Genomic DNA, 23,753 nt, shown 5'->3' on the forward strand with positions numbered 1-23,753 from the left:
AATTAGTAGTCCAGTTTATTTTGATCGATGACACAGCAAAATGTAGTCAAAAATGAAGCAAACCTACCTGGAATTCTACTAAACTGGAACATGATGATTTGCAAATATCCTTCTAACTGAAAATCATGTGAAAAGCCCACATGAAAAACAGCCTGGAGTGAAGAACAAGTTGTTCCGCCACGTCCGTGCTTTAGTTTCAGCTTCTGAATAAGAAGCATGGCTTTGTTGTCTCACTTTCAGACTTGTATGTTTGTGTCATCTTGCGGCTGATGTGAATTATTTGCTGAGACCTTGCAGTTTCTTACCCTTTAATGACTCTTTTGATGCTTCCAGAGGCTCTCACTTCTCTTTGATAGTCGGAAGACAATTCAAGGAAGGAAACGAATGGATTTATTTAAGATTGATTGGGGCCTCTGCCAGTTTACTTTCCTCCTTCCTCCAAATAAAATGGTCTAAACTGTTTGTTTGTTTTGTTTTGTTTCTTTCAGATGACTTAATCTGAACAAAATGATAAAACCAGTTAAGCACAAACAGGTTTGGCCTGATAAATGATCTTGTGTTGTGTTACCAACCATTGAAACATAAGTTCTGAACACAAAAGCACTCTGTCACTGTGGGCGTTGACAAAGCTTTGTGTCGTATCGCTGCCTTAGCATCATATGGGCCCAACAATCACGTGTTGTAGCAACATACTTATAACTCAAGCTCACATGCTCAGTAAAAAAGAATGTGATCACCAATTTATGGACCCGATAAATAGACTCGAGTCCTTCTCTCTCTCTTTTGAGGGCTTCCAGAGTGTTGATATGATATTTTTTAATTAGAGGAAACTGGCTTGAGTACATTAGTACCTGACAGGTCGTAAAGCTTTACCAAATTTTTTGTTTTTACATAAAACTTTAACCCTCACCTTTTAAAAAGTTAGGCAAATTAGCTCAATAAATATACTTGTTTTGGATTTCTTAATAAAATGATTTAATAAAACACACCTACAAGTGACAAAAGTGGTTTTTGGTGGTGCACAGCCTTGTGTGTCAGTATCTTATACGATTTGAGCAGCAGTTCTTGTGTCTTTATATATATATTTCATCTCAGGAAACGCTGGTTTGGTCTGTTTTACTCTTCGAAACAAAATATCTCCAGTGCACAGATGTTAATTGGTTTTCTCACATTCAAGTCCTTCTGCAACAGTAGTTTCCAAAGTTGGGGTTAGGACCCCGTTAAGGGTCACGCAACACAAAATGGGGGGTCCTTAAATAATCTCCAGATAACAACTTACATTTTAAAAACGCCTGATTATGGCATAATTTAATTATAATTGTTACAAAGAATAAAAACATTTGTTTTTATAAATAAACAAAAGTCATGGTGTGGTTATTGTAACTGTCTGTGTTGTCATTAAGCTCTTTTTTAATAGGGTTATTGGTAAAGTTTGGATTTAAACCGGTATTAAGGTCACAAGCCTTTGTTATTAATATTTTTGGTCAGAATCGCCCCCCAAAATGGGAACCACTGTTCTCCAACATGACTTTGACCAAACCAAATACAAAGCCTTTCACCCTGTTGATATTTAATTGTTTCTGGTGGGCTGACCCGCACACTTTGGGTTGCTGTTTTGCATAAATCATACTTTCTTTTTTTTTTTTAAAGGAGACACACACCCTTTTTGGTTGAATGTACCCAACTATAATTTCATAATCAAAATAAACTTATTAAGGTTACTCAGAACAAAAAAATTGAATTATTTTCCTAAAGGTATCTTTGAGTAATTTCTTCAAAAATATTTTAGAATCTATATGAACATTGGATGTTTCCAGACATATTTGACAAAAATGAGGCAAACTGGGAAAAAGGTGCAACATCACTATTTGCCCATCCTGGTGTCACTCAGCCAGAGATGAAAAAAATGGATTCATTTTTCTGCTGAAGCTGTAATGAAGGCTTTAAAATACCCCCTGCAGATTATTGCTCAGAATGGTTTCAGTTTCTTCTCCTGCAGACCATTCTAATCTTATTCTGTTCTGGAAAAAAAAAATGCATTGGCCACTTAACACATTAACATGGGGAATATTGTATCATATTTTTGCAAAATCTCAATACAGCCTGTGCGTCTCTCAACCCACACCTGATAAATCTGTTTTTACTAACAAGTTACAATTACATTATTCTGTTTTCTCCTGTTTCCTTCATTGAGAGTGGGGGGGGCAAGGTTTTAATAAGATAACACCTGACTGTGTAATGTCTGAATTCCAAGTCTTCTCTATGTTATGCATGGATTTCAAGACATGACTGTGTTCTGTCTGAATTCCACAGTCTGTGAGGTTTTCACCAAATGACCCTGTTACTCTTCACTGAAACCAGACTGACCTTGCTTCCTGTCTCTCCTCCTCACCTACCAACATTCTAATACCTCAGATATAAGCTCCTGTGTGGACTCTGGAGGGAGAGCTTTGATTCGGAGCTTCCTGTTTGGGCTGGGACTCTGATGTTAATTCTTAATTGTCTTTAAGGCTCTCTGTATGTCGTGCATGCACCATACATAAATAAACCTGTTTGAGTGTTTTCATCTAACAGTGCCAGGAAATTTATTTCTTCCACAACAAGAGTCTTTCTTTAGGTCAAGTCTAGAAACACCTCTCTCATCTGATCTGCCTGTCGAGCTCAAGCAGTCATTTTTATTGACATGCAGGCTGTCAGTTACCGGTTTGAGTTTTCACTTACATTACATCCAGACACCTCTCTGTTGGACTGAGCCAATGAAACCAGCAGACACGAAGCATCTCATAAAACCTTTATTACCGTGTTGCGGATGCACAACAGTTATTCCACATTCAGCTGTGAAAACACTTCACTAGAGTATTTTTTTTTCTTTAAATAACAGGACTTCCCCTTTCATTTACAATCTCCCCACAGTAGTAGTGATACGACAGCTTCTGAAAATGAAGCTTGAAATAAATATGTGTACCAAACATCCAACTTAAGTCAGAAAACAGAGGAAGGATTTTTCCAGCAGGGCCTTCAGGAGGGACTGATTCTCGGGTCAAAAAGGCAGATGGGCTTTTGGAGAGTTTCCCCAACAGTGACAAGGACATATATTGCACTCGGAAAGCTGATAAAGGCCTATTCTGCAACATAAATATGCAGAAACAGACAAACAATAAACACTTCAGTCGGGGCATGCAGTTGGACTGCATTTCAAAGTGCTTCTACAATTATGAGTAAACCCTATTGCATTAGAAGATTCTGGACAAATAAGAGACGGTTTATTCCAACTACTAGAACTGCAACAAAAATGTCATCACACACATAAAAAGACACAAAGAAAGGCAAATATCCACACATATAAACCAAATCGGATGTCAGTACAGTACATATGCCCAGTATGGTAAACTTTAAAGTGTAGACCAAGTATTATTTGGGAATAAAAAAACTGAAGAGAAACGTACCGATGTGGCTGTGATGTGAAAAAAAAAAAAAATAGAAAAATAAGACACTTGGAGGCAGTGGCCCTTGTGTACCAGAGGCAAAATTATGATGAAAATTATAAATTAATAAGATAACGAGACAAATACTGAACAATTTTCCTTATTCATCCAAAAGACAATAGTCTACAGCCTTATAGACACAAAGAGCAAGGAAACAGTCTCTGAAAGAAGCGATGTTTGGCTCTGCGAAGCCGGACTGACGGAAGTTCAGAGGTTGATGGGGAGTGTCGGGGAGCCGAGGCCCTGCTCCAGCCACGGGACAGAGGAGGGGGTGTAATGCTGCGCCGCACGCCGGTGGATGCGGCGGAGACGCAGCACGTACAGCATGTTGGAGAGCAGCACAATGAAGAAGCAAGCCAGAAACAAGTAGTGGTTGTTGACAAAGGAGAAGCTGTGTCGCCAGTGGGAGTGCGCTCCTTTCAGACTCTCCTGTGGGATGTCCCTGGAAGGGGCAAAAGCAAAAAACAACCCGGACAGATCGGTTTTAAACGAGAACAAAACCAGGATCTGAAAAGAGCTTTTCATAGATCACTCGTTACCAGTTAGGCACCGGGGAAGTCTGATTTAAAAACTGATCTGGACTGAAGTTTTTAGCTTTATTTGACTATTCTGGAGTCTTAATCTGAGCAGCACCCCATGAGCCTAACCTTATTTATGTTGTTTTTTTTGTTTTTTTTTTGTATAATGATTATCCTACCTGGGGACATGTACATAAAGCCCTAAACATAAAAGGAACTACAACAAGGCCACATCTGAGTCCTTTGACCATAATGAGGACGGGGAAGAAAAATAGAAGTGAAATTTACCACAAATTGACTTAAAATCTGTTGCAAAAATTAACCTTTCCTAACACACTACTACAACATGTGCATTCGTAAAACACACAGTCACAACAGGATTGCAGTTGTAAGTCACTAATTTGCAGAATTTTATTTCTTTTCTTAGAAAAGAACTTCAGGAAATTGCACAAGAAATTGAAAAACAGACGAATAACTGGTTTTTTTTCTTAATTGTTCCTTGTTTGTGTTTTCTTGGCTCGATGATTAGTAGTTCGCTCGAGCTTTGAACACTTTTTACGGAGACTGATGGTATTTCTCATCTAACAGAGCTGTGGGTTCTGCAAGCCTGAATAAGTGCCTAGTAGCGGCCTACTTTCTTCTCGTGTGTTAAGTACAGGAGTGCTCTTATTTCAGGCAGCTCTGCAGATTACCCAGTCATTTGTTCACAGACATTCAGGTTCAACGAGATCAAATTTCACGAGATAAAATTGAGGGTAGACGGGACCGAGGAGGAGGCAAACGTGAGAGAAAATCTATCTTACCTCAAAGGTAGAAACCTTGTTCTATAAAGAATAGCTCCGAGAGTCCACTGGACCTCCTTATCGTAGACCAATAAGGCAGTCCTCAGGTTTTTGTAGTTGGTTGGGAAGGAGAAACCCGAGTGCAACACTTCATACATCCAGGCTGATTTGAAGCACTGATACCTGCAGACATCAGAATAAAACTGCCGGTGAGCATCCGAGTGGTTAGGAAGCATCCCGTAGATCTATACGACTTACATCAGCCTGTGGAGGTCTGCATGTGAAGCGTACAGGCCGGAGTCGAAGCGCTCCTTCAGTGTTTTCCACTGGGTGGCGCAGTAACCCTGTAAATGTTGAACTACATCATTACTGGAGCCACCAAAGCAAAAACATCAGTTTTGAGCGGATCGGCCTTTATGTGTACTTGCAGACTTATACTTTTAAACCTACAGTAGCACTACACTGACAACATTCAAAGGCCAAAAACAAATAGATGTAATGTTTATTTACATACTATTCGGTCCTAGTTAGTACCTTTTTTACTTCATTTTATAAATGTTTAGGAAAGTTATATTTATGTAGCACTTACCCTGGCTGCCTGGGTGTATTTGGAGGCGTTATAATCCCCACCCATGCGCAGCACGTCCTCTGTACAGTAGTAGAACTCAGAGAAGCCATAAAACTGGCTGTTGCTGTAGTCGATCGCTGGCTGGTAGACGCCGTTGAGGGAGGTTTGGGTGTCGTTGGTGCGGTTGAGGAACGGCTGGAGAATCAGTCTGCACTGGTCAAAGTCTCCCGTTCCTCGCAGGTGGAGCCTCTGTGCAGGTGGTCCGATCTCATCCTGCAGGTCTGTGGGGAGACAGGGGTCCAGGAGCGGAGACTCCGCCGTCTCGCCGGCATGCTGACCAAAAAGTCTGAAGAGGTCAGAAAGACGTGAAGGTGATACTTGCAGTGCTGTGTGCCGAGTTCTCAGAAACATTCACAACTTAAAGTCCTAGCATTCCCTGAAGGAATGCCTATCGCCTGCTGCCTTTCATGCCAGAGTTTTAAACTAAGATCATCTTACATCAAGAAATGATGAAGTTGTAGCTGTTTCGGACAAAACTTGAAAATAATGACGTGCAACACAGTGAGTTCGTATCATGGTTCATCGGATATTTTGCCAACAGACAGACACACAAGCACAGACATGAGCATAAACATAATCGTCCACTCTCCCCTTTTGGCGGCGGGCGATACCAAAGCAGAGCTAAAGAGTCGGTGGTCTCACTTGTTTCGGGCAGCAGTGTTCCTAACGAGGCTCTCCTCGTATCTTTGGCGCGCTGCATTTCCTCCGAAGCCCAGAAAAGTGGACACGTAAACGCGGTAGACGTGATCAGTGCTATGTGCATCACAGCCTAAGTTGAACTCGGCTAGTAAGTTCTTGGCCACCTCCTCCTATGGAAGAAACACAAATGAGTCTAAGGAAGAAAAAATATATCAAAATATGCTCATACAAACCCCACATGGGGTTCACACTCACAAAGAAACACTTTAACTACTGAAGCAGATCAGACCAAGTTTACAACCACATGAGAGAAAAGCTAAATATAATCAGCTGAAGTGTATCTGAAGATTATGCGAGCAACTTTACAGTACATAAATCACTACAACAAATAAAAAAATGAAATAAATCGACAGGGGCGAGGACTATAGCTGTTGGTGGTTCATGTTCCCAGCCTGAAATCCTGCTCTGGAGTCATGCAGCTGGCTTACAGTGTGTGTTCGACAGAGATGAATGGAGAGCGGATCGTCTCCACGGGACAAAATGGTGCACAGAAGTTTAACCAGAGAAATGAAAAGGAGGTCGGAAGGAGGAAGAAAAACAAAGCGTAAGTGACAAAAAAACAAGGACGGCACGAGAACAGAATTGGTTGTGGATAATAACCTGCTGTGGAGAAGCAAAGCTTACAGTTTTGGGCACCTCGTACGCAATCTGGGTGGAGACGCCGCCCATGTCCAGGACACCGGCTGTCCTCTTCCTCATCATCGCCTCCTGCTGATCGCTGCCTGGAACATGGACCTCCACCACAGATCCCTCCTCTTGTGTGATTAACAAAAAAAAAAAAAAAGGAAGAGAGACACGAGTGTAAGGCAGAAAAGGCACGTCATGTAATCACTGTGATACTGGAGGCTTGTTTTCTTTAAAACTAAATCTTGGTAAAATCGTTCACATATGTCCCATGAGATGTTTAACAGCAATACATCTATGTTTTAAGACATTCCGCTTGTGTGAGGCCTTACCATTGTGCACATGGTTAAACCTTCCAAGGACAAAATTTATTCCAATCCATGCATAGACACCTAAAAGCAAGGAATACAAATGTCAGCGTTATAAGATAAACTTTTCTTAGTATTTTAAACACAGCTGTGTCTCTACAATCCAGCAGGAACTGTATCAAAGATCTGAGCTAAAAATACTGATTATTAACTCTCAGTTTTCCGTCTATTTACCTTCTTGTTTTCCAGAAATCACCTCCACATGGGAATCGGAGAAGAGGAAGTTGAAGTTGACCGGGATATCTGTGCGCAGATCCTCGAGAAGTGCTTCTTGCTGACTGGGAGTGAGTAACACAAAGACATTAAAGACCAGTTCTTTCTGTTTTCAAGTGTAATTTAAAGCAGTGTCTTTCAATTCTGAGGTCTGAACGTTTTCTTTTTTTTTGTTTTTGCAGCCACATTGATGCTCTTTGAATATTTGCTCATTCAGCTCATGTTTACCTCTCTGGTAGGATTCTCATCCCAGCTGTGCACAGGATGTACAGGGGGGTTTCTTGGTGCTTATTTTTGGGAATGTGCTGGGCTGCAAAGCTTAGAAGCGGATTTATGTAATCACTGGCCTTTTCCGGCGTTTTAGCCAATTTAGAGATTCCTGCGAGGAAAACACCAAAAGAACAGAATTTAATTACTACGAGTATATAAGAGAGTTATGATTACATGTTGTAATAACGGCGTAATCCAGCAGAATGGCGAGAAATTTACACTTTCTGCTTAAATGTTTTGATGAAAGAGAAGCCGAGAAGCGAGTGCCTCACCAGGCTTTATCTTCATGACCACTGGCTTGCGGTGTTGATCTCGCATTTGCCGGATGTCCAGCAGCTCACGAGGATTGCCGTTGTGCCGGGGCCAGCAGTACACAAACACCCTGGAGCCACTGCTGCCACAGTCCACCACCAGGCCGTAGTTCAAGTTGGGGTTGCTCGTGTCTGTCGCATCCAGATCCGTAACTCTCGCCAGGTGCCTTTGAAACAACGAGGAACTGTTGAGGTTAACCACAAACTGCGTCGCTAACGCCTGCTTTTGAGCAAGAGCTCGTCGCTTGGCGTACCGGTGGAAGCGATTCTCCTTGGTGACCCAGCTGGCGTGTCCCTTTGCAGCGACAAGCAGCAGGTAGAGCAGCCCGATGAGGCAGACCACCAGGCCGATGAAGAGCAGCTGTCTGAGCGAGGGCACCAGAAGGCGAGGGAGAACCTGGGACGACAGGCTGAAATGCCACGAGGCTGGGAAAAGGCATGAAAAGCTGATCCTGCCGACGAACAAAACGAGACGAGACTTTAAAGATAAATGCTACAGACAGAGGGAAAATAAAACGAAATGACATCAAACCCACCTTCCCATGGTGCAAATGTTCTTATTGGTTTATTATTTATCAGACTGATGAAGGAGGGAGATTGAGCTCGTTCCACAGCTCCATTATCTATTCATGATTTGTGACCACGACCTTTGGGAAAGAGGTATTATATAAGATTATTCTGGTATTAAACTGTTAAAAAAGGCCCATAAAGTGCTTCGACAAGTAGACTATCCAGACTTATATAGGATAAACTGATACCAATCGTGTACAATTTTGACTTATAGGAAGAACAACCAGGAAGCAGACTGTTAAACACGAAGCAGTGTTGTATAATATTACTGTAAACATGAGCGGGGCTTTTTTTAGTATCGCGAACTTCGTCTCAAAACACCTGAAACTTGTGTTTTTTCGCTGATAGTGTCCTTTCTGACAGTAACTTCATCTGACAGAAGATCATATTAGAGTTAATACTTACTAACAACCCCCACTTTTCCAGGAAACATGATCATTTTCGAGCAGCCAGATGCTCACCTCTGTGACGTGTAACACCGGCACCGCGTTGCGTTTGATTTTAATACCCGCGCAGCCCGGAGATAAAGCAACAAAACCGGCGGACCGTTAATAGCCAATAGCGGCCCACGTTACCGTTTCTTTTACAACTTAAGCGTTAAAGAAATCATTAAGACGTGTCACTAACAAACCTTGGATCTATTCGTTTAATTTAGATACTCATAAGGGACTCATAGGAGTTCTTAAAAGATAATTAAAGAGTTGTCATAATCCCAGCTGTATTTCACCGCAGAAGAATATGATTTTAGGTTCCACGCCTGTCAACTCTCCACGTGTCCTACACTTAATGTGCAGTTTTTTGTTTGTTTTTATAACATAATTCTCCCAGATGCTGCTAATCTATCGTTCCTGTTCGCTGTTAATGAAACGCACAGTCCAGACGATAAAAACGAACTAACCGGAAGTGTGCAACCCTTCTTCTTTTACGCACAATGAAGTGTTTCAATTAGGATGACAACTCATTACTGCCACCTACTGCCCAGCGCCGACAGCAGCGCCGTAATGCGACTAGTCCGAGTGGTTTTCCGCTTATAGAAGATATTTATCGGTTTCTCGTTTCTGTTCCACTGACAAAACTCGTTTTTTTCCAACCACATCATCAAAATCCCTTCTGTTCTACTGCTTTTATTACACTACATTATTTTAAAATGCAGATATGAATTTCTTTTACATTTTAAATACATGTCTAATGCAGTTGTAAGCCATAATGTAAATAATGCAAACTGTTAGTTGTATTTTTATCTTAGATTTTAAATTATAGTCACATTGCAAGCAAACACTACACATGTCAACAATGCAAATTTGAATTTTGAAGCTATAATCACCTTATTAAGTTTGCTATATCATGGCTTTTTATTATTCAGAGTGCTTTACAAAATATTTCATCAGAACAACAACAACAGTCAGACCAGAAAAGCAGCTTTTTATACACTTTTATTATAAAGTATTCAAAATACAATTTAAAAAGATACCAGGCTGGGTACCATCTGATTCATAATTTAAAATCAAAACACCAGATAAAAAGTAAATATTAGTCACACTTCTTTTGACTCTTATGGGACTTTACTGTGACACTGTAATAAAAAGAAACAATGTTTTACACACAATTAATTTTCATGTTTTTTTTTTCAGAAAACCTGCAGAGCAAAGAAAACCAACATGTGTAAATATGAGACAAGTAATAAAAATACAGTATACTATAGAGACTAATGTAAAAAAAAAGTGCTTTTTTTCCATGAATTCAAAGCCTCCTGAGACTGCTCTCACCTCACTACACCCAGACAACCTCCACTGAGCTGAACATCTTGCAGTTCATCCACTGGAGCAGACTGATCTCCCAGCAGTGGCTAACGTCCACAAGCCTCAGCCTCCTGCTGCGCTGCATCACGCTTCTCACGGTTACCATCTGCACGTCCGTTCGCACAAGGTCGAGGCGTCTTACCCGGCCGAGCGGCAGCGGGGGCGAGGCTGCTGCATCCGAGCTCGCGTGCTGCAGCGCGTCCTGCAAAACGCAGTCCAGAGGGCACGGCAGGGAGACCAGGGAGAGCTTCTCCAGCAGAGGGGAACCAATCAGGAGACACCGGAGCACCTTCCTCAGGGACATCCAGAACATGACGGGCCTCCTTTGGTTGGGATCGTGGGAGAAACTTCAGACATTTGGGAGACAAAAAGAAGATAAAAAAAAGGATCGATTTGAGTGGCTGGTGAAAGCAGGCGAACAGGTCAAATAAATTTATATTATAACATAAAACATGGGGCATCTGAAAAGTAAAATAACTTAAATGAGTGCACAAAATGTCACCATTCACCACCAAAAAGAAGTTTTACTCTACCCGCAAAGCTCCTATTAAACTGCTGTATTTTGGCTAAATAGTTCTCACCTCCAAAGCTGAGAGGCATTAATGTTTTTGCCCGTCTGTGTACGCGTTTGTGTGTTCTGTTGCCTGTTAGCAATATATCTCACGAACCAGCGGACTGATTTTAATGACATTCTCAGAAAGCAATCATGGGATGGACATCTACAACTGATTAACTTTGGGAGTCAACCCCGCTCAAGATGGCTGCCACAGCCAGCTATTCTAAGAAAACACAAAAATGGCAGTTTTACAGATATTGTGCGCTTCCTTCAGGGAATGCTTGGCTTTTAATGTTTCATGTTTCATGTCAGCACTGAGTCGGGGTCTGAAATGTTGGTTTTATTTTCAGGTTAAAAACTCATGCTGGATTAACTGCTTATAATAAACCATAACTGATGTAAATATGACATTAAATCAACTTCATATTGAGGATTTCAATTCAGCTAGATCCAAATGTGGGAGAATGAATTATTCTGTTCAGTATTTTTGGAATAAAACGTTTCTGCTTGTATTAGACTTCTGTCACAAAGTCTATTAGTTTTATCAGCATCAAGCCACAAGTGCTGTTTGTATCAGGAAAGAAAAAGCCTAAATCTATTGACTCTAAAGTGTTCTTTCAGGTAAGATTACCTGAGTTTGAGTGAGTGAAGATTCGGCAGGCGTGGGACATCGTCATCCTGCTGGTTGTCCTCGTACTCCAGCTGTGGCAAACCAGGAGGCTCGGCGCAGATGAGAAGGTCTCTGAGTCTGGGACACGCCCTGATGACCTCCAGCAGGGGAGTGCGAGGGCTGGTCTTCACCCCCTCCAGGGTGAGAGAGGTCAGGGACGAGCCCACAACCTGGAAGAGAAGGAGGAGGTCCCCCAGAGGGCCGGGGTACTGAAATGAAAGGCGCCGCAGCTGCCCCGACCAGGTCTGCAGGTCTGCCGCCAGCAGAGACCCATGTCCTCTCCCGCCGGTACCTTCGTACTTGTCGATGCTGACAGATAAGGACTTCATGTCTGGACATAAACGACACAGACTGTACAGAGAGTCACAGGTTACACACTGGACGTCCTTCAGCTGCAGGACCAGGCCTGACTGGGACAAAACTTTATGTCTTTCCTCTGTCTGACTGCAAGATGGCTGTTCATCTTCCTCACTCTCGTCCTCCTTCGAGTGCATGCTCTCTTCGTCCTCGCTCTCGTCCGTTTCTCTTTTCCTCTTCCTCGCCCAACTCTCCACGCCCTCTTCCTGCACCCTCTCCCTCCACACCTCTTCCAGGTGGGGCAGCCCCTCCCTGTCAGCGAACTCTTCCGTCCAGCTGAAGTCTCCGCGCTCGAGGAGACCGCAGGCCTGAGCGATGCCCTCCAACGCCACGCTTTCCAGACACGGCAAGGAGAGAAGGAGGTAGGCGGCTGCCGCTGTGGAGTCTTCCTCCTGCTCGCCGAACCCGATGTCCAGAGCCGACAGGCTGCTGAGGGGGAGGGGAGGGGAAAGGCGCAGGGACGGCGAGGACGAGGACGGACAGACGCCGCCAAGAGGAAGCAGTGAAGCTGGGGAAAGCAAGTGGCAACGGGACACGTCGAGGTGCCTCAACGAGCGGCAGTGGCAGACAACCGTCTGGATTACGCTCCGGTCGCAAGGAACGCCACAAAGGGAGAGGGAGCGAAGAGCCGGGAGGCTGTGGACGGTCTCACAGAGGACCTTCGAAGACAGCTGCTGGGCTCCAGAAAGGTCCAGACTCCACAGACCCTGAGAGACAGAAGAGGAAATACTCATTTCTAATGAACTGAGGAAATAAACACACACACACACTCATGTGTTATTTGTTAGTACTCAAGAGTATGTGTTGTGAATGACTCTCAGCTACTACCACACCAGATTTCAGGTCAGTCTCTGTAAAACTGACGGAGGTAGAAACAGTTTGGGCTAACCTGTACAGTTTTGTTTACCTCTGCCTTGAACAAAGGAGGGCAGATACGGATACAACAGCAGTATTTGAGCACAAAGACGAGAGCCGTGGACGTGGTGATTCCTGTTCTACCTGGCAACGAGCAGCGATGTGTCCACAGAGGGCCGCGGTCACCAGCCCGGGACACTTCTCCAGGGACAGGTCTCGGAGGTGGGGGACCAGCAGGAGGTGGAGGGCCGGTCGAGACAGCTGGTTCCTGTGGGACAGCAACAACGTCAGCTCCTCCACCAGCTCGCCGGCTGCAGACAGATGGGGGAGTCAGCCAGGAAGTTGTTATACCAGGATGAAATCACAGGAAAGTTGTAAGATTCACAGGACAAAGGTTTTCTTCAGCATGTTGGTCAGCATTACTCCTGTACGCCTCTGCGCCAAGAGGCAGCAACAAAGTGGGAGCGGACGGGTGTGTTAAAATGCATCTGAGCGTTAATGAAACCCTCACAGACTCACGCAGCAAGTTGAAAGGCCCCATGATGTATCTGAAGGAGTAATGGTCCAGGTAGTTGTTGGCGTAGTCCTTCACCCACACCTCCTTCATGTTGTCAGCCAGGTTCAATAGGCACGCGCGCCTCAGGGAAGGGACAGCGTCGTCCTCCTGGGACACACAGCAGCGTCCTGGCTCCCTTCGGACCTTCTGACCTCTCCGCTGGGGCTGAGCCTTCACCCCGGCCCGGTCACCCAACGCCCGAAACAGAGGCATGCTGGGACTTCTGATGGTTTCAGGGCCAAACAGGAAGCTGGATCTGTGTCAATAAACAGAACAGGACATGGAAACGCTGTTAAAACACCTGACCACATGACAGTGTAGTTACTTTCTCTTCTTTAGATTTTCCTGCAGTTTGGCAGCTGATTACATCTGTGCAGCTGACTGTTTGATTGTTTTGATGCAGGTAGTCAGGATCCAAAAGCAACAAGTAGGGAAGAGGAACTTGTATGAACTGTTTTGTTTCACAGGGTAACAAAATAAGTGAAACACACACATTTTTACATCAGTAATTCACAAGTTCTTGTCAACAGCCATAGTTAAAACCACGCTGGGAATTTTATTTATTTGGTTTACAGATTTTTAATCTTTGCAGTAGCTCAAAGTTGATTCTTGCTAGCATCTTTCCTGTTAGCTAAAACCGAAAGAAACAAAAAGCAGGGAGAGGATAGAAATAGTCAAAAGACACATACCTGGCATGTATTTGGTTTTGTTAGTTGGCTGGTTTAAAGAAAGCGTTGAAAAAAAGGAGAGTTTAGCAACAAACTACTTTTCAGGAGGACTTCCGGTTTACGCTTTCATGACGATGGGTTGTATTACTCCCTGAGTTCGGTCTCGCAGGAGCGCTCCTTCTCAGGCTGAAGAAGTCTCTGTCAGTTCTCCTCCTTGCTCTCAGCTCCACGTCGGACACAAACAACAAGACTTTAAGCGTTTTCTTGAAAGGAGCGGTGATTCACAGCGAAAGCCGTAACAAAGTGCTCCTTTAAAACCATATGTAGGGAGAAAAATACTCCATATTAATAAGGTGCGTTCACGGTCATAAAAAGTTTTAGTTCAAAGTCTAGTACCTCAGTGGGTTTATGGTATGCTTTAATAGCCGTAAACTATCTCTAGGGCAGTAATTATTAGACAACATGAGATATTATTTATACCTGAGAAATAAGGCTAAATACCTTCAATATATTAAACAACACTGAGTTATTATACTGTAACTACACAAATATATATATTTTTTATTTATTATTTTCCTCATAAACTACAACATCAAAATAAAGAGACCAATGACCTGTCTATAAATCGCCTCCCTGGCCAGACAGTCATATGCATAGTTTGTCTGTTAGCAAAATATCCCGTGAACCTCTTCAGGTTTCAATGAAGCTCCTGGTAAGTTATCGCTGGATGCACATCTTCCACTTATCAACTTCTGGAGTCAACACAACAAAATGGCAACAACTCAGACAGTTTTACAGATACCGAGCTAAAATCTAACCTGGTGGCAGCTGAGAGTTATACCTAACACATACTCTGAGCGTTAACAGACCGCATGAGGTCTTTGTTACAACTTTGGCAGCATACAAGGCAGCAGGCAATGTGTATTTTTTAATGGAATGCTAGTTTCAATCATAAATGTGAATTTAAGAGAGGAAGGGGTAAGCTTCATTACGTTGACTGTACTGTAATCAGGTAATAATCAAATATCAAGTTAAGAGAAAGTCAAGAACATGATGGTCAGGCACTGCCTCATGCTATTTATTAAATTAGAGGAGATACTCAAAATCCTTTTTTACAATTGGTGAAAATATTTGTTTTATTATCCTCATAACTGTTGAATAAAAATACCTGAGCTTAATTTGTTTGTTTAAATCTCTCATCTCTCACATGGATTCAAAGTTCATAAGTAGTACTAAAACAGATGACAGTAATAATAAATAATAACAGATGACAGTTAAAGTAAAACTGAGTTTATTATGTCCTTTATTTTGATTTTTATTATTACGTAACAGATCATAAAATGCACAGACCCTGACTTTCACACGTGAAGTTATTGTCATACAGTGTGATGTGACAAAATCAGCAACATATTCAGTAAAAAGTCAACTCGTCTTAAATAGCCAATAAAGAAAGTGCATATTTTAGGTCCACATTTCTTTAAAAACAAACAAACAAAAAAAACAACAACAACAAATGATCAAAATACAAAGCAATTTGAATTGAATCAAAGTTTAATAATACAATCAATATTCCCAACAGGTTCCCTTAAAACAGTAGTGAGGTAATTTGGCACCGAACACAATAAGGATAGGGTTTCTGGGATCATTTAGATAACGTTTTTTTCAAATGAAAATGGAAAGAAATCAATTGTCTCATAAAAGAATGCAATCTGCAGCAGGCTGCACTGTAGCCAAACAGAAAACTGCTGTCGAGAAAAATGTTTTAAAGTTGTATCCTCATGTCTCTCCTCTGCTTTAAATATTTAAACGGCTGCATTTTGATGGAGTGTCCTGTGAAATACTGAATTAGTTACGATTAAAACTCTATTCTAGCTTCAGTCATTGGCTAACAGAGCATTGTTTCACAACACAAGGTTCATCAAGCTGCAGACAATAAGGTCAGGCGATGCAGCCTCTGCTCCCTGAGTGCACCGAGAGGCACCAAGTCCCTACATTTGGAGATATTAGCAGCATTTCAATGTGCATGCGATTGGAAATATTTTTAAATGACATTCAAAGTTTGTCTCCCTGTTGGTTTAAACATTTGAGTAGAAAAGTCTGATGTTTAAGTGAAGAAAGAGGAGATAGGGTTTATTTTTAAGCTGACGTCTGAGCAGAAAGAGCAGAAATTTCAAGCATCTGGCTAATCACTAGCCTCAATTATTTCAGAAACCGCAAAGAGCGTTCAATGAGGCCCTTATTTCCTAAATAAAAGCCTGATAGGTATTTTTAACAGCCTGCCAGAATAAAAGTCAGGCTCAGCTGACCTCAGATCTGTTTGACCTGCATTAAATTGCATCTTTTGTCCTCCACATCTAAAAGGTTTGGCTGTACTAAATCTCTTGTGCACAAATCCGTGTTCACGCAGCCTCAAGTTCTTCAACTTCCATGTGATGCGCACGTTTCAGTCAGACTTTTCAGAGGCGAATGGTACCACCTTCCTCCCAGCCACAAACACCTCCACGATGTTTCGATCGTCACCTGGTGAAGAGCGAGCGAATGAGAAATTACACACAAGTAAAAATGCCAAAAAGTAAAAAAAATACAAAACCGCCACTCACCCAGGTTTAAGAACTTCTCCAGAAGGACCTGAAATTCAATTGTTCGTAAATTACTGATTCACTGAATTCTGGAGTTTCCACCTATTATTTATTTGTGTTTAGATAAATGAAGATGTCGCCTCGGTACCTTCGGTCCGTCAGACTGGATCAGATCGATGGGTCCATCTGGAGCTGCCACATTAACCCTTAAAGCGTCAAAGTCTTTTCCCACTTCGAAGTTTCCTATCTGGTCATCCAGGGACAAGGCTGCAAACAGAAATAACATCATAAAAAAAGCCATTGTGTCATTATGTACAGTATCTCTGACATGCAGATTGCTTATAGAGTCACTCATTTCTGCTGCAGCTTCTCATTTACAGACGATGCTCAGAGTCACTATAATGACTGATCAGGTCAGATATTTAGGATTTGTTTGTTGTTTGTTTGCATGTTAAGTCCAGGGTTGTAGCAACAGTACATTGCAGCAGAGAAATCAGGATTCATCGTGAAGCTCACAGCGTTTTTATCCACAAGCAGCTGTCAATCTGATCACACTGTCTCTTCGTTGTGTCCTGGATACATTTTAATGTTTTGGCAATAAGTCCTTACAAAGAACAGATTAGACGATAAAGACAACAGGACTAACAGAGGAGCTGAAGCAAAGTTAGTTTTCACATCTGGATGAGGCTGTTTCTGAGTTTGTTTGTTTTTTGTGGAGGGGTCTCACCTTGGCTGCCTCCCAGTGTGGCCAGTCTGAACACCTCCTCAAAAGAGAGCGTGTTGTGTTTCGGGTTCTGGATCGTCAGGACTTTGGAGGCGTCCACAGTTTTTCTCACGGCATCGAGCATAGAGGACGAGTAGCCCCCGGCCACATCTGGTGCACCAGCACAACCAGAAAACGGACATAAAAACACAAATACAAGGACTGATATGTTTTGGGAATTTGCCACTAACTATGAAGGGAAAATAACAGCCAATAGAAAAAATTCCAAAGGTTTGAATGAGGGATGGAAAGCTTCTACTTTAAAAAAATATAAGAATGAAAACCCACCTGTACCCAGCCCACACTTCACTTTGTGATTCAGGACATTACGGACATTTAACACTCCACTGCACAACCTGGGTGGACAAAAACACAGTAAAAGGAACTTTTGGAATGCACGTAATACCTACTTTATGCTGCATCTTTTAAAGTCAGATACTACAAACGACTGTCACATTGATATGTTTTAAAATCTGTATTCTGCACATCTGTCACTGATGCTTTATAATGAAGGAATACATGCAGCAGTTCTGAAGAGAGACTTACGAGAAGTTGGAATTGGGACAGTGGGACAAAGAGGCTCCTGTTTCCCTGAACAGAGCCAACTCTTCATCACTGAGGTGGCAGCCGTGGGCCATCACTGTCTGTGAATCATTGAGTGTTATCAACATCTGCCTGCGCGGATGTCATCTTTCACTTTTTTTGCCCAAAACCATTTAGGAGGTTGTGTTCTCACCTTGTCAGTGAGAAGATTGCACTTGTGATAGACGTCTGTGTAGGACTCCGAGCCGGGAAACTGATTCATTACGAGCATCACTTCCTCTGTGTTCTCGCTGATGTGACTCTATCGAGGACAAAACAAATGTTGGTTTTGGGCGGCGAAAAGAAAGAGTCGCCTTCTTTGCCGCAGTGAACTCACCTGAATGTGCAGGTTGTTGTTCTTAGCTATCGCTCCCAGCTTAGAGAGCAGAGCCTCGGTGCAGGACAGAGCAAACCGTGGAGTCACCACTGGCTTCACTAGAGGGTACTGTCCCAAATAACAACAGAGACAGAAACAACAATACTGATCAGTTTCTTCTTAAACCTTCTTCATTCCACTGCGTTATGCTTTCTTACCTTTTTGTTCAAGAGCTCTTTGATGAACCTTGGAGGAACAACAACAAAAATAAATAAATTGCAATTTGAACAACATTGAATCTTCTTATATCTGCAGGACAGATAGAATAAAACATGCCTCACTGTTGAACAATTAATATGAAGTCATGAGACCTAAATGTTCCTCCTCAGGAGAAAAAAACAGAAACTACATGAGCTCTGACACATTCATTTAATCTACTGGAACTAAAGTTGTTTATTTCATAAATTTCTCAGTGCTGATTTTTTGGTTAAATCTCCCTCAAATAAAATCCTGTGCGTCCTACTGTAGGGGGAGCCTGGAGTCTACCCCATCCATCACAGAGAACCACGAGACAAACAACCACGAACACAACATTTAAAATCAATGCTTGGTATTTTCAGAACGTGGAAGGAGACCAAAGCTTGTGAACGAACACGAGGAGAACAAACGGAGAACGTTTGAACCCGAAACCACAAGTTGTTTTTGTGTAAACTATGACTTTTAAGCTTGACACTCCCAATCTATAATCAGAACTGAGGAAGTCTTTAGGGTGAGAGGTAAAATTTCTCCACCAAAAAACAAAAAAGAGGAAGCCTTAGTTGCCTTTTATTCAATCACTCAGGGTTTCATGTTCTGGATGGAAAGCAGAAAATTGTCATTGATAAAAGGTTCAGAAAGAGAAATGAACAATTTTGCTAAATCTCAACGATATGTAATAAACTAAAATGGAGACCATTAAGGATTAGTTAAAACACTTGCAGCTAAATACGTGAAAAAACCAAACGTTTTTTTTTGCCCGCTGATTTCTTCAGGCTCTTGCTTGTCAAAAAGACAACTGTTTCCAGACGATGTTTACTTTTTCATGACTGATCATTCAAACAGCTGATACCCACCGATATGTCTCATCCTCGGACTCCTGAGAGGTTTCTTTGTAATGTTTTACAGAGCTGTTCGTGTCCATACACACCTTCCCCACTAACGCACGCTGTCCAAAGTCATCTGTAATCACAATAGAAATGAGTGAAAAATTGCCAAACGGGAATAACATGATGAATATTAGCAATACATGGCAGCTTTAGATCAGTCGTGATGCTTCTAAACATCAATCTATGTGGGTGCAGAGCTCTATAAATTTTGAGAAATGTTTTGGGGAAATCTACTTGATCTTCATGTCGCGATGTTCAAAATGAAACATATCCTGCCGCAGCGTTTCTTGTCACCTCCTGTTTGGGACGCTCAAACGAGCCAGATGGAAAGGACCCGTCTGCACCGAGCAGCCGTTTCACATGTGACGATGCGGATAAGCAGTGGCAGAACAAATGAACAGGATTATTCAAGCCGTTCAGTGGCAGCACTGAGGAGAAGCCTCGTTGTGCAATGGCTGAAGGATCTAAATGCAGGCTTACTGGCAGGGAAGATATCCTTTTTTATAAATAAATAAAAAATTCCAGAGAGTGGCGTGAAGCACAAAATAACAAAAAAAAAACACCACATGACTGAGGCCAAGATGACAAAGATTTGGAGTGAAAATCTGAGACTAAAAAACACAGTAGCTGAAGCTGAACATCAATTAAAGAAGTATTAAGGTAAACATAAATTACAAGATTATGATATAATAAGTTATATATTAAGGTAAAAAACAGGTAGAGTATGTTTTTGCTGGCCTGTTGAGACATTTAGGCAGAAATCTGTTGCATGTTGTCCTGTTCTGACCAGCTGCGATAAGGGAAATCTCAATGAAGCTGACAACAAGGTAAGTATGATGGCGTACACAGTCAGCAGGCTGGTCAAGGTTTACGTGTGCAGGGTTGGCATTTAAAACCAAACATTCAGTGTCATCGAAAACAGAAAATCAGCAAATGCTGTTCATCAAATGCCTTCCTGACACTCTTGGATAAAAAAAAAGCAGAAGGGATTTTTATTTGTGTGCATTCTGTGTTCTCCACTTAATAGTTAAACTGTTTGACATATACAGAAAGGAACAAAGTGTTTGTAAAATACAGGAGCTCAAACATGTGCTTACGTCTAACAGTTCTGTGGTCAGAACAGTACAAAGTTGAGGGTTCAACGACTGACCCGGGTTACATAAAACGACCGTGTGCAGCTGCCAAACCCGGCGTTGGATTCGGTGTGTTTGCACCCTTACACATTTATGTGAGCACATGTTCGGTGTTACGCAACGTGACAGGTGACAGTGAGACGATAAGGGTGAGGCATGGAGGTAAAAGGACAGCTCTCCCCTTGAGAAGAGGGAAAGAGACGTGAACAGAAAGTTTAAACATCCGTGATTAATCGGGCATTTTCCTCAGCACAGTCAGACAAAGAATGTAAGGATCGTGGTCACATTTTCATCTGCTGCTCTGCTTCTGGAACGGCAACAGCTCAAAGATGTCAGACAAGACGCAATTACACAAACAGAGGTCGTATTTTATGCAATGTCTGGCATTTTAAGGTTTCCCCTTTCTTCTTTTTCTTGTTCTGTGAAGTGGGAAAGGTCTGCAAAGTTCCAAAACGCTCACAAAAAGGGACGGAGAAAACTCGAGCAAAAAGAAGGTGGCAGGAAGTGTTGCAGTCATGTACAGTATGAGGGAAAAAAATTATGTTTGAACCTGAATGACCTTTGAATTATATGCACACTCCCAATTATGCTGGTATAGATTCTCAGTCATCCAGGCCATGGTAAATTCAAAAAAACAAAAACAACTGGACTTCTATTCTGTAGCTGAAGACGTTTCGCTTCTCATCCGAGGAGCTTTCTCAATTCCACACTCTCTATTTGTGAATTGAGAAAGCTCCTTGGATGAGAAGCGAAACGTCTTCAACTACAGAATAGAAGTCCAGTTGTTTTTGTTTTTTGACCTTTATGAATACACCCCCAAGTAGTAACTGATAGAAAACACCAAAGAAGGCCAGGGCTTGAAATAGAGATGAACATTTAGGTGTGTATGGACATCTTACTTGCAATCTGACCCAGCAGGAGTGAAGCATCAGTGTGTATGGTGGCAAAGTAGCATGCCGTGGTCGTTCCGTTCCTCAGGGTTCTTTTCTGTAAACCAGAAGCGTTTCATTACAAGATTAACACCTCATTTTAAAACACGTTCTGTGGTTTTAACCAGTGGCGTGTTCTTGGCACAACTACGCGAGTTACAAAACAGTTCACAAACGATGACTCCTTCGTCGGAACGATTCCTCTCTGTGCAGATTACAGTTGTCCTTAATGTCACTGAACGCTTGACAAACCCACCACCACTTTGGCGTAGACCTTCTGAGCAAACGCTAAGTCCTGGAAGCGTGACTCCACGGGAAAGGTGTAGGCGTTGAGCCACTGCAGCAGAGGCATGTCCAAGGCCGTGCCAATGTAGCTGTACTGGGAAGCGTGGATGTGGGTGTCCACCATCCCAGGCATGAAGAACTCACTGCAGAGCAGCAAAACACGTCTGTTTGGTTTTTTATACATACATGTTTGGCAGGGAGTTATTCTCCGAGTCGATCCACATTAAGACCTTTAAACCTGCTGGAGTGATTCACGTGTTTACTCACTGTTGCTCCAGCTGAGTGACTTCAGACGGACTGAACCCAAAGGCTTGAGACAGTCTCTGCAGATCCTTGCCATCTCCAATAAAAGCAATCTGAAGGCAAGGGTGGAAACCAGCCACGAGTTACGGGTGACTAAAATGTGATCAGGCTGTAAGACTGGACTGTAAACTTTGTATGAGCAGCGGCGGAACGCGACTCAGCACATTTTACAGCAGCTTTATGCTCCGAAATCATTTAACTCGTAGGATGGTTCAGATAACGTTATTAAAGAGACACTAGGCTCTTTCCTCACACAGTTGAATTAGTCAATGAGTAAAAGATTGGGTGATTTATTCTCATCGCAATTAGCAAATGATTTCAGAATAAACTAACAAATACATGACAAATTAATGCTGATGAGCAATTTTTTTGTAGTTTTTACCCACATGGACAAAATAAGTCTAGAATAAAATGTGCAGAAAAGTCCTTCCTCTTTGATTTTTTTTCCCCCATGCAGAGAGCTGTTAAACAAATTGTTGCCAGTTTTGTTTAATAAATGCACCTAACAAGCAAGCCAATTTATTTTCCAGTCGTTTCATGTTGTTTAAATCTCAAAAGAGTTTCATTATCCTAAAGAACATTTATTCTCCTCACTAACTGAGGTCACGTCTCTGTGGCTTTTGAGTTTACTGCTGGCGCAAATAGTCAGAACTGCTCAGTAGAAAGCTCACAGTGAAATATATTGAACATTTAAGAAATTTACTTCAACTTTAAAAAGAACAGTTTTTAATCAATAATTAAGGGTTGGTGCGTATTTCAAAAAGAAATACAATCATAAGGAACTTTAACATGACAAATTCACATTAATTAGCCTACTGAAAGGTGACTCGAATTTAAAAAAAGAAACTTTGTATTTATAATAAAAGCTGACTAAATTAGACAAACCTTCCCCTTGGTGTCCACTCCCAGGAGCGCATCCTCCAGGATCTGGAGCGCTGCTTGAGGGGTCGAGTGGACAAATGTCCCCCTGAAGACAAACACCACAGAGGAGCCGGACCTGTCAGAGGCTTCCATACTTCCAACACATCGGTCCGAACTCTGCGCTGAGATGCCACCTGCAGCAAAAAAAAAAAAAAAAAAAAAAAAAAACCCTCCGCTCCCCGCCCACTGGGAGGCGCACCTCCAGCTGCCTGCAGGGACAAGCTGCAGCCTATGGAAGGGCTGCAGTGAGAAGACAGGGTGTGTGTGTGTTTATTCACCACGAATGTGAATCATAAGTAGGCTATGTGTGCGCAAAAAAACAAAACAAAGCAAACAAAATATAAAAAAGACTTGATTCCAGTTTTTTTGCGTTTGGCAAGATGGGTCTTAAAATCTGACAGCAGATCAGTTTTCCTGCCAGCTTCAGATTCCTGTGTCAACAAGCTGCACTGGGCAAGAGGAGGAAAACCTAAAGCCACATGACTCCGTTTTAAAGATTAAAATACTTCTGTCACAGCATGTACCCCAACAATAAAACTATAGTTGAACGTCTTGGGCCAGGACTCCCCTGCAGCTTGTTGTTACATTAATGAAACTGATGCACAACTGACTCACTTCTGGAGGCTACTCGATTCAAGATGGCTGCCAGAGCTTTCCTCCTTTGTGGATACTGAGCTAGGTTTGGATGTGGTAGTAGCTGAGAGTCATTCACAACCCATGCACTGAGCGCCAACACAAATCGCCACACGGCAGGAGGCTGTGATTGACGTCACTTTTCAAGATTTGACCAAAAACAGCTGTAACTCCTTCATTTCTCAACATGAGAGGGTTTTAGTTTGAAACTCTGGCGGGCGATATGCATTGCTTC

The 23,753-nt window shown here is 42.3% G+C and overlaps 3 protein-coding genes across 4 annotated transcripts; all 3 read right to left on the reverse strand.

The window, feature by feature from the left end:
- Positions 1–2,777: 2,777 nt before the first annotated feature.
- entpd4 (ectonucleoside triphosphate diphosphohydrolase 4) lies at positions 2,778–9,275 on the reverse strand. Of its 2 annotated transcripts, none has more exons than XM_017417098.3 (13): positions 8,874–9,275; positions 8,435–8,545; positions 8,153–8,350; positions 7,860–8,065; positions 7,546–7,696; positions 7,279–7,382; positions 7,069–7,128; positions 6,737–6,867; positions 6,056–6,222; positions 5,375–5,699; positions 5,044–5,129; positions 4,807–4,968; positions 2,778–3,927 (listed from the first exon to the last, which is right to left on the reverse strand). In XM_017417098.3, the coding sequence occupies exons 2-13, from the start codon at positions 8,440–8,442 to the stop codon at positions 3,693–3,695; spliced, it is 1,833 nt and encodes a 610-aa protein (XP_017272587.1). In that variant the 5' UTR covers positions 8,443–8,545; positions 8,874–9,275; the 3' UTR covers positions 2,778–3,692. The 2 variants fall into 2 exon arrangements, with proteins under 2 accessions (XP_017272587.1, XP_017272586.1); XM_017417097.3 differs by having other exon boundaries at positions 6,713–6,867; positions 8,874–9,270.
- Positions 9,276–9,883: 608 nt separating this feature from the next.
- Positions 9,884–14,108, reverse strand: si:ch211-214j8.12 (uncharacterized protein LOC100000539 homolog). The gene is made up of 5 exons (XM_017417137.3): positions 13,951–14,108; positions 13,225–13,517; positions 12,850–13,016; positions 11,455–12,557; positions 9,884–10,614 (listed from the first exon to the last, which is right to left on the reverse strand). Exons 2-5 carry the CDS (start codon positions 13,472–13,474, stop codon positions 10,239–10,241), a joined length of 1,896 nt encoding a protein of 631 aa, XP_017272626.1. The 5' UTR covers positions 13,475–13,517; positions 13,951–14,108; the 3' UTR covers positions 9,884–10,238.
- A 1,095-nt stretch (positions 14,109–15,203) lies between these two features.
- Positions 15,204–23,006, reverse strand: gda (guanine deaminase). The gene is made up of 14 exons (XM_017417126.3): positions 22,850–23,006; positions 21,929–22,017; positions 21,633–21,804; positions 21,347–21,434; positions 19,282–19,387; positions 18,388–18,415; positions 18,191–18,298; positions 18,008–18,115; positions 17,818–17,915; positions 17,560–17,627; positions 17,236–17,382; positions 16,657–16,775; positions 16,530–16,557; positions 15,204–16,449 (listed from the first exon to the last, which is right to left on the reverse strand). Exons 1-14 carry the CDS (start codon positions 22,976–22,978, stop codon positions 16,373–16,375), a joined length of 1,365 nt encoding a protein of 454 aa, XP_017272615.1. The 5' UTR covers positions 22,979–23,006; the 3' UTR covers positions 15,204–16,372.
- Between the last annotated feature and the right edge of the window lie 747 nt (positions 23,007–23,753).

Source organism: Kryptolebias marmoratus, linkage group LG1 (genome assembly GCF_001649575.2).
Source record: "Kryptolebias marmoratus isolate JLee-2015 linkage group LG1, ASM164957v2, whole genome shotgun sequence".
NCBI classification, from domain to species: domain Eukaryota; kingdom Metazoa; phylum Chordata; class Actinopteri; order Cyprinodontiformes; family Rivulidae; genus Kryptolebias; species Kryptolebias marmoratus.